The sequence below is a fragment of the Cynara cardunculus genome (genome assembly GCF_001531365.2).
Source record: "Cynara cardunculus var. scolymus isolate 2C chromosome LG 17, CcrdV1, whole genome shotgun sequence".
Classification (NCBI taxonomy): Eukaryota; Viridiplantae; Streptophyta; class Magnoliopsida; order Asterales; family Asteraceae; genus Cynara; species Cynara cardunculus.
The window spans coordinates 1557547-1568300 of record NC_037544.1 but is presented as its reverse complement, the minus strand read 5'-3'; the positions used below and the strand labels follow the sequence as shown (position 1 = coordinate 1568300).

General features: G+C 34.9%; 2 protein-coding genes across 4 annotated transcripts; both read right to left on the bottom strand.

The window, feature by feature from the left end:
- Positions 1 to 473: 473 nt before the first annotated feature.
- Positions 474 to 1135, bottom strand: LOC112500719 (calcium-binding protein KRP1-like). The gene has a single exon (XM_025104285.1). The coding sequence runs from the start codon at positions 973 to 975 to the stop codon at positions 616 to 618; it is 360 nt and encodes a 119-aa protein (XP_024960053.1). The 5' UTR covers positions 976 to 1135; the 3' UTR covers positions 474 to 615.
- A 1067-nt stretch (positions 1136 to 2202) lies between these two features.
- Positions 2203 to 5404, bottom strand: LOC112500820 (cell division cycle protein 123 homolog). 3 transcript variants are annotated; one of them, XM_025104411.1, is made up of 3 exons: positions 5324 to 5404; positions 2724 to 3527; positions 2491 to 2596 (listed from the first exon to the last, which is right to left on the bottom strand). In XM_025104411.1, exons 2-3 carry the CDS (start codon positions 3405 to 3407, stop codon positions 2576 to 2578), a joined length of 705 nt encoding a protein of 234 aa, XP_024960179.1. In that variant the 5' UTR covers positions 3408 to 3527; positions 5324 to 5404; the 3' UTR covers positions 2491 to 2575. The 3 variants fall into 3 exon arrangements, with proteins under 3 accessions (XP_024960177.1, XP_024960178.1, XP_024960179.1); XM_025104409.1 differs by having other exon boundaries at positions 2203 to 3527; XM_025104410.1 differs by lacking the exon at positions 5324 to 5404 and adding an exon at positions 3732 to 3812 and having other exon boundaries at positions 2203 to 3527.
- Between the last annotated feature and the right edge of the window lie 5350 nt (positions 5405 to 10754).

The window sequence follows — 10754 nt, the reverse complement described above, 5'->3', positions numbered from 1 at the left end:
TTAAATATTATACGAAACAATTTTATAACCATATATGAAACAACTTCATCAAAAAAGTATTATATGGAATAATTTTATGAAAAAATTTCATAAGATTAAACAATGAAATTGACGGATGAGAATGGTTTGTACAAATTGGATGGTTTGCATTTGATCGTTCCTCATATATATATATATATATATATATATATAGAGAGAGAGAGAGAGAGAGAGAGTGTAAACCCTCTAATTTATACAAACCAAACAATTATGATCAAGATATTTATGAAATATGATCATAATTTATTCATTATAATCAACGCCTTAGATGGTTGGTTGTCATCGGTTTATATTAATTGAGGTTTGCAAATCAATGAATCATTGCTCCTATTTACATATACATACATATATAGATACGGATTGAGTTCCAGCGAAAAGCAAAGTTACGGTGATAAAAGGGAAACAATGGATCTTCACTCTTGTTTGCAAAGTTTGTAGTAACACGACGGTTCATAAATAATCAGTGCTCTATATTTATATATAATTTCAGTCAAACGTTCGAAGATCAACAAATCTTAAGCATTATTTAGTAAATTAGAAGCAGTAAAAGATGAAAAATCAGAATCAAAACCTAAACTATGAATGCGAGTTGTTCAACTCCAGTTCAAGAGCTTCTTCCAACAAAACCTCAGACTGATCCATCAGATCTGGACTTAATCTGAACATGAGAACACAAAATTCCATCTGATTCAGAGCACCATCTCCATCAAAATCACCTTCTCTCAACATACTCAACAGATCCTCATCGCTCAGATCCTGCAGCCCCAAAACCGATGAATTGTTCTTCAAGCTATCAAACGTAATCACACCTTTCTCAGCGTCCATCAACAGCCGGAATCCGTTACATAATTCTCCAATCAGACCATCGCCGCCGAGCTTTTCCGCCATTAAAGGTAAGAAATCCTGAAACTCTGATTGATTCTTTGATTCCGCCATTGAAATTGGAAAGAGATGTGAGGGTGAGAGATTGTTGATAATGAAGAAATCAGCCTCTGAATTGGATGTGTATATAAACGGACAAATGCGAAGCGGACCGATTCCAAATTGTAGAATTTTTGGGGGACGGTATTTTCATGGAAGGAGGAGGTCGATGGCTTTTGGAATTGACCTCTCCTAAGGATGCTTCTCATTTGGGGGATATTCCAAATTTCCAATCAAATTAGCCCTGTGAAATTACAATTCTACCCCTACAAAATTTGTGGAAAATTTTGTTTTTTATAGCCTTGTCGACATTGATCTGAACATTTTTATCCCCAAAGTCAAAATATCACGTTTTTTATACCATTTCCGTCCAACTAATCCCTGTGTTTTCACATTTTTGGTCATCAACAAAGGTTTATAACCTGGTAAACATTTTTTGAGTACAAGCTATATTTCCCTTCACCGTCAAGACGACCACCGTTGTAGCCATTAGCTAGTCTTCTGTTGCCGGAAAGCATTTAGGAGCCGGTTACCAAACACTACAAACAATAGTCACCACCCCCACGTTATTGGGTAACAGTCTCGGGCATTTAAATGGATTGTTGGGAGGCGTCTTTTACCTGGTAAACGCTTACCGAACAAGGGGTTGTTTGGTTGGTTTTTCATTTTAGTCCTTATGGGTTTGTGTGGATTAATGTATGTATAGATTGAGAAAAAAATTTGTTTGGGAGGGGGCTCCCGTAGATGGAAGGTGCGTGTTTTTTATTTAGGAATGACAAGTTTGGTTTTTTGCATAAAGCTCCTCTCTATAAGCTTACTGAATAAGCCATTTTCTATATCATTAAACTACTACCAAGATGTGAGTCTCGTTAAGCTTATAAGCCGCTAACAAGCAAGCCCTAAGAGACTTCCCTTTCACTTACCGGGTAAGATTATCTATCCTTGTTATGCTTCTTACAAAGTAAGATTCTCGGTCCTTACAACGAACAGTCGGTCACCCATTTAGGCAAGTGACAACACATAAATGCTTACCCAGTAAGCGTTTGGTAAATGGACCCTTAATCTGTCATGTCACAATAATGTGGTATCTGTGGTGGTATGAAACTGTTCCTAGAAAACCCATCTTTCTTTCAAAAGCACAAAATGATCAAAAATCAAAACCATTAAGCTACGCAAAAACACTACCAAATAGTCATATAAAGCTGATGGGTCTTATTAAGCTGCTAACAAACAGGCCCATAAGAACATGGCAAATTACAATAATGCCATTCAATATATCTCATTCGAAAGCAAGGTTTAACGATAAAATATAGCGATACCATTCCTCTATCTCGCCTATATCATAAAGCAATTAAAAGTCGAGTCTAGAATCATAATTACCGACAACTAACAACAAAACGAACCTTACTTTGAAGCAAGCAGAAGGACGACAACAACAACGGTCGTTAGCCACCGGCCGACCTCGTCTGCCGCCGCAACTCCTCATCGGCATTTCTCAGGAACTGATCCCAACCACTTCCTTCACTTGTATCCAAATAATCATAAGGAACTGCAGTTTTCAAACCTGGCCTTACTCCACATTGACTCTCCACAATTCTGAACTCCATTTCTCTACTCAACTGCTCAGATTCCAGTTCTTCCCATGTAAACAACAATGGCAATGTAAATTCACACCATGGATTGAAATCAAGAAGCTTCACATCTCCATTTCTTTTCACGTAAACGTCAAACGCGTAACTTTCCGACTCGAATCTTGTACTCACCTCGCCCGTATAGAAGATTTTGATCACGGGTTCCAGCTCGTGCTTCTGCTCGGTCAAAATAGGGTAAAATCCAGTGACTTCCCGCTGGGAAATTCCAACTAGGATGCGGTTGTGTATGAAGCAACGGAATTCCATTTCGGGGTGGAGAGACGGGTACCATTTTCGAAGAGCGAGGAAAAAACGAGTGGGTCGCCGGATACTGCAGTCGCTGCATGAATCATAAGCGTGACATAGATCGTGGACGAGTGAGTCGGAAGATTTAAGCAAGAGTGTGATTTCACTAAAAGATGTGCATTTGAGGCTCCCGTTTGGGCTTATCCAAGCGGAGTCTTTAGGGGAGCTCCAGTTGAGCTTCGGGAAGATGGCACCACCGAGGGTTTCGATTGATTGGTTGATTTGGGATTCGAGTTCCGGGAAAGAAGGAGGCGGTGAAGTTTGTTCTGAATCATCATCTGATGGTTCTTCTGATATAACATAATCTTCTTCTTCTTCGGGTTTATGGATTCTGTTGGGCAATGCATCATCATTGGAGATGGAAAGTGGGAGAAGGAAGGGGCCTGAATCATCGAGAAGATACTCGATGAATGATTCGGGAAGCTCGTGAATCACGGTTTTTATGGATGCAGATTTGAATCTTGGATACCATTCTTGAATTTGACATCTATTTACTTCTTCTTCCTTCATTTTTTCGATAAAGATGTGTCTTCAAAGAAAACTAGAAGTGCCTTTCTTGCTTCCAATCAACAAAACTAGAAGTGGGTCAAGGACCTAACGATTTGAGGATGTAGAATTGCTTGATCAATGCTGAAAAAGAGATAGTAGTAAATTACAACAATCGGGAAGTCCGTTATTAGTATCGGAAACAAAACCGAACACCCAAAGACTACAATAAAGTTGCATTTCATAGTTTTGGTCTTGCTATTAGAATTTAGGGCTGGGGATTGATGTTCATATAGGAATTAGGAAATGCAAAATGCCATTCTGTAAGGTCCTAAAAGTCTCAAAAACCTCTTTTGTCGATATCTTTGAACCGTGGATATCCGGATCAGCTTATGCGCACCGACTAATCCCCCAGGCGCCCACATATAGCGTGAAGTCATTTCAGATGAACCTCCATGGCCATAAGGGCTTAGGCAACGCCTCGATTCGAACACATATGAGATTTCCACTAAATCCCCTGAGCTTTAACCGGTACGCCATAACCCAAGTGGCTTGATTCTTGCATGTTCATACCGCAAATAGTTCAAACATCTTATATTTCGATTATGATTTCTCTTTAGGAAAAATTGATCTCCATTTCTTCCACAATCAGAAGAAATTTATCAAAACCAAATGTGCAATTTAAAAAGAAAATCAAAGTGGTGCAAATATTTGAGCAAAGGGTTGATTACTGGCAACCCCGACCGACCCTACACTGAACCCGCTCCCTAGGAACCATACGTGAGGAGGCATTTTAGGGCTGATTGAGCGACTAGGGCTTTGCAGAGGGGTTTTAGTGCTAATATATTGACGGAAGCACCAGAGACGGACGCAGTTTTTTTTCAAGTGGTGGTACAATTTGACTATAAAAAAGTATCTTTTTTTTCCAAGATATTAGTATAGATTTGTTGGATGGTTCCTTGTCCTTACATAAAAAAGACCAATGTTCGAGACCGGTCTATATATATTTTAGAAAACACAAGAGGTATAAAAGAACACCAAAACTTAAGCTAAAAACAACAGATTTGATAACCGACTCGAACATGGGCCTTTTATACAAAGGCAGGATCATTTACCATCTTAACCATTGAAGTCTTGTGTCAACATCTCATCATCAAAAACTATGTGGTGGCATCCAACAAAACAACACGGTGGCACCCTTCATAAACGTAATTTTTTCCCTAATGAAGAACCATGAAGAGGTGGCACGTGCCACTGTATCTATCCATGTGGGGAATCACATTAGCTATCTAGAAGAAAGATCGTGTGAGAATAAGAGTTAAAGTTAGAAGTGTAAGAAGGGATTTGGACCTTTGATCACTTTTAATCTCAAAACATTCCATGAATTGCAGTTTAGAAAGAATTTGATCTAGTGGTTCTCTTCGATTAGGATTGATCCAACGGTAGAAATCCCTTCTCATTCTCACAATAACTTTCATTCTCACCGGAACCCAACCCAACCCGAAACTATCTATACATTCATATAATGGAAGTTGAAAGTTTTCAGACCTTGACTGTTTTATATTTCAAATGGGAAATATATTTAATTCTACCATTCATCACAAGAGATGAGAGAGCTTAATTGAATCAGTGGAACAGGGACATTTTACAGAACTACAGAAGGCAGAAGCATTCAATTCCCAATTTTCAGAGATTCAATGTCAATTTGGCCAACATATGCTAACATATTCGAAACATAACAGATCAACAAAAGCATAATCCAACATAATAGTCGATCTCAATTTGAAATGTTGTCAGAAGCATATTCCAACTTATGAATGCACGATCATATCAATTACCGTAACGTTTTTGAAACAACGAGTCGATGTCAATTTGCCCACCATATTCCAACAATTTGCGATTTACTAAACCCTAAAAATGATCGACTAAAATCGACTTACCGAGAGGTGAGATCAAGCCGCCGGCGAGGAGTAGCAGGGGCGGAGGTCGGAGGCTAGCATCCGGTGAGCAGCACGCCGGCAGGGAGCAGAAGGCGACCACGGGGGAGGGGATTCACGTGTGATTGAGTCGAGTGCAGGAAGAAGTGAGGTTGAGGCGTTGATATTGGGCCTGGTTTGGGCCTTCGGGAGAGACTCCACATTTGTATTTCAAATCAGTTTTTTTATTCACCTGGATATTCAACCCGTTATTCGAGCCGACTAATCTTATGACGATAACATGTTTTACAGATAGCTCAAAGTCAACATATTTGAACCTCCGTGGCCACAAGAGGATTTTTATTCCTTCTTGGATTTTAACCTGGGACCTCCTGATACTTTTTGACCTTTGAAGACAAGTTCAAACCAATCAGGCACAACCCTTGTGGTTGTATTTCAAATCAGTTACAATCTCATCTTTGGTTTGTTGGCTTGTCCGCATTTGAAATCCATTCCAATCTCATGTTTGGTTCGTTTTCATTTGTGGTATATCCCTGATATGAGGTCCATGTTACCTGATAAACCAAGGGTTTGAATCTTATATACTGAATTAAAGATACTAAAATTCACACATTGGTTATTGTCGACATAATGACAAATATTCGCCTTCATTTGTGGCATATGTTGCTTGATAAACAAAGGGTTCGAATCTCATATATTAAGGTTCTTATTTGACATAACAGTGGATCAAATATTTCATTCTAAGATTTGAGGGGTTAGTTTTGTAACATATGATGTGTTATTCATCATGAACGTGTGAGTGTGATCCATGATGAATAACACGTTTCATAATCATCATTAATGTGTTATTCATGATAAATATTCATCTGGAAGAGGGACGTGTGGTGTGCAGTGGACAATTTTCGAGTTTCTAACGAAATTTCTTCTTTAAGATTTGATCCTAAAAGTAAAGTGATTGTGGGAAAATCTTTTTGTTGTCATGTTTCATCACTTTTTGTAGGTTTTGCATCGTTTACCTTTAGAGTTCGTTTAGTTTGACCAAGGGGTTGTTTGACAGTTGCTGAATGGTTTGGTGCGGAATGATTAAGAGGCTCTAATGATATAGTGCAAAATGAAATATAATTGTTTACAATGAAATTAGGATGCTTAATGATTAAGGGATGCTCATGATACAAAATCATTCAAAGGGTTTTAGAGCCATTAAGAAACATGTTTTTTTGTTGCCAAACAAGATTCACCTATTAAGGATTAATAGGTTATCTCTCAATAGAACTATTAAGAAGTAAACAAACAACCCCTAAATGTTTTCAGGAGATATGGATTCCGTGAATAAAATTGGAACAAGGGGGATTTGGAATCTTTTGTATGTTTGCTTTGTAGGATTTAGAACGAACCGAATTCAATTCTTTAAAAAAAATTATAAAAATAAATAAATTACTTTTATTAATTACTTATTACAAAATAAATGTTTTTTTTAACATATTTTAAAACAACACGAGATCTTTAAATCCCACTAAATACAAACTATCCCCATGATATTTTTAAATCCCATATTTGTAAAATTTCACTGAAATCACGAGATTTAAACTCCAAACTTTCCTTTAAACCAAACGTGAGATCGAAATAGAATCTAATTTCAAATCCCACCAATATTCTTTTTAGATATCTTTATCATCTATGATTTTCTTTAAAAGTCGAAATAAATTATTCAAACATCCAAACAAAGTCAGCAGGTTATGATTTGTAAATGGATTATAGGATGGGCAATTTTATCTGATCAAGGGTTGGGATGCAGAAACCAGCTAGCTCTCGGTTCGAGTGGCATTTCATTCCTAACCACAACTTATCAGCTAATTCTTCAACATCAGTCGGTTCTAACCTCTACTTAGTTTCATCCTGGTCATGAATATATCATCTAGGTTCAGGTCCAGCACAGCGTCAGAAAAGACAAAACAAATGAAGCCAAATAAAACCGAAACCCAAAATATTTATTTGAAATCATTATTATTATTATTATCTTGTACCAAATAACAAAATATATGGTAGGGGTAAAAAAGAGAATTCACACAAACATTATTCAAAAAATAAGAAAAATTAATTAATTAATTACTTTATGGATGTTAGAAAGTCAAACACATGCATTATCCTGGTCCCACTTGGTGTTATTATTGTTTTCTATATTTTAGGTTAAAAAGTCATTAAACATTATGATGCAACTTGGGATATAAATCCAGGATTAAGAAATACTAGAGAAATTACATTTTGGTATATAAGATGTAAAGTTTTAAACATTTAAGTATCCAAATAATCGGTTAAAGTATTAACCAGTTATCATGCTAATGTGGCAAGTGATGGAATGAAATTGAGTTGAATAACAAATAATAGTGAGTTGAATACTACATCATTCGTCACATCGACATTGTAACCGGTTAATGTTTCAACCGGTTATCCGAGCACTCAAATGTTTAAAACTGTACATGTTATGTATCAAAATGAAAGTTTTGAAAGTATGTTACCCAAAACAGGAATCAAGTTAAAGTACGTTACTTTTTTATACAATTTGTCATTTTATTTATTTTAAAGTAAGTGTCTACTTTTGAAAGTAGATAATTGAATTTTCAAATCTTTCTTTAATTAATACACAAATATTTAAGAGTTTTAAAGAGGGAAAAAATAAATAAGGGTAAATATGTAATTTGATTAACAAAAACGTGTAATAATTATGTATGCTTAAAACTGTGTGTCATATTTTTCTTTAACAGATTTATTTCCATCCAAAACATTCTGCGAACCAAACGCCCCTAAAAGTTGTGAAGATGGAGAAACTAAATAAGAGTAAAATTTTCATTTGGTTAGCAAAAAAGTTTTATAACAAAACTGAATGATTTTTTATTCTGGATCTCCCTTAACCATTCAGCGCCCTAATTTCGTTTTAGATAATTAACAAATAATTACATTTAATTTTGCACTATATCATGAGAGTCTTTTAATCATTCTGATCACTTAATCATTCTACATCAAATCATTTATCAACTGTCAAACAACCCCTTATTTTCGGGCGGAGGGAGTAGTAAATTCTATAAAATTTAATACACTATTTTTGGACAAAAAGTTGATTATTGGCAATCCTGGCCGGTCCCACACGGAACCCGCCTTCAAGGACATTGATTTTAGGGGCATTTTTGTCTCACACAGCTACTAATGCTAGTTCGAGGGGAGTATCGAACCTGAGACCTATCTTGTACTTAGACAAAATCATCTCATCTTTTACCAACTGAGCTACACGTCAGAGGCTAATTTGTTCTAATATAATTATTATTTATAATATTAAATAATAATTAAAAAAATTGAAATTCAACTTTTTATTTTTTAGAAAAAAAAATACGCACTTCATTTATAAAGAAAAAAAAAAGTAGGAACACGGTATTAGAAAAAATAAAGTTTGACTAGTGTTGCAAACAAGTCATCCAACTTTTCAACCAATGTTATCTACATATATATAATTCTATTAAAATAATATAAATATGAGACGATTTCATATATCAGATATAATATCTGATTTTTTTTCCTCCAAATCAGATACATGTAGGACCCCTTTCATACCTTCTGATCAAAATCACCTCCAAAAAGTCAAATTTCCCCCTTTCGGGGTGATTTGAATGGTCATTTTGTGAAAATATTCTGAAAAATGGTCATTTTGTTAAGGTGTAGTGTATAAAATGGTCATTTTGGTCAATTTCCCTAAATTAAATCCATTTCGATACTCATTTGCAACTGATTTGATAACCATTTTAAAGAGTTGTTTATTTAGTTTGGACGACGTAAATTAAGGCGAAAAATGATCCAACCCTCTCTCTATCTCAATCAAACACATCAATCTCTCGTCATTCAATTAGACATATTTATTCAAACAAATAACTTAACTCGTGTAATAGGTAAACAACCCCAAAAAACAAAAATCGTTTTATACATTTGTCCTCTTCCGTTGCATCCCTCACGCAACGTTAGAGGCCATCCGATGGGTACACGAAAGTGACGTAGTCGCTTTGATCGGTTAATAACATGGTAATTGCCCCTGCCAGTACTGAAAGTGATACACGTTACATCATGATTTTGAATCTAAAGAGAGATTTCAAGAAATGACAGATTTATTCACTCTATCAATAACCAAGCCGGATCTGGTGTATCATAAGAGATTTGCCTTTTCTATTGATTCCTATGGATTGGATCCATAACAATTCACCCCTATTTGTATGGTCCGTTCTAGTGACAACATCGTTCCTAGCTTAGCTCTCGTTATTAAATCCATTGGTACTCTGCATCTTCACGAAGAATTTAGTCTCACTGGGTCCATGTCGGAAACAGCGGGACAATCGTCACACCATTAAATAATCACACAATGTTATTTATAAGTCATAACCACCCCACTAACTCACCACCCACCGCCTTTGGCACTTGGCCCCCACCCACCAACACCTCTTTTTTAAAAGGTGTATCAGATTACATCTAGACTGATTTTGATAAATTATAACTGTAAGAAACTAGTAATGATAAACTCAATAGCTACAACTGTTATTGCTTCTTGAATTAAACCTTGAACAGATGAAGTTTTCCACCACATCTCCCAGAACCTGTTTCTTTTATTCAAAGTTTAATAACTTATAAATTAATACGTTTTAACATTTAAATAAATGGATCATAGATTTAAAAGAATTGGTTTAATTCAACACATATTAGATATTGGGTTTGAACGACCAATTCAAATTTATTTACTTTGAATGACTTATCGAATTTAATTTAATAGATGGTAGATTGGACCAGTTATGTTAATTATATATTACTAGTGTGGGAACCGTGCGTTGCACGGTAACATGAATACTTTAATTAATTATCTGAAGATTGTTTATATAAATATATATTAGTTGTTAATAGAATCATCAAGAAATAGTATTCAAATAATTCAAAAAAATTAATAAAATCTAATTAGTGAAATTTTAATATATATATATATATATATATATATTTATTTATTTATTTATTTATACTATCTTATTAAGCAAATTTAGCAAAAGTCTTAAAGTCTTAAAATACTAAATGACCAAGATACCTTTAGTCACTTTTTCACTTTTTCATTCCCTCACATACATTCACCCTCTCACAACCGATTTTTTTGAAATTATAATTTTAAATTTACACTTTATACCTCTATAATAATTAGTTAATTAATTTACATTAGGTCATTTACTTTTAAATGTTTCATTTTAAACATTTATCAAATTAACATACATAATCGTATATCAATTAAAACATGTTTAAAAAATATATTTTTATTTTAACAAGTTACACCATTATAATCGTCTCGTTAATACCTTCAAAATGAGTCCAATATTGAATAATTTTTGACTTAATTATATTATTATATATTATATATACT

Bases quoted from the DNA above. Each gene is read 5' to 3' on its own strand.
- LOC112500719 (XM_025104285.1), bottom strand. From the start codon at position 975: ATGGCGGAATCAAAGAATCAATCAGAGTTTCAGGATTTCTTACCTTTA.
- LOC112500820 (XM_025104409.1), bottom strand. From the start codon at position 3,407: ATGAAGGAAGAAGAAGTAAATAGATGTCAAATTCAAGAATGGTATCCA.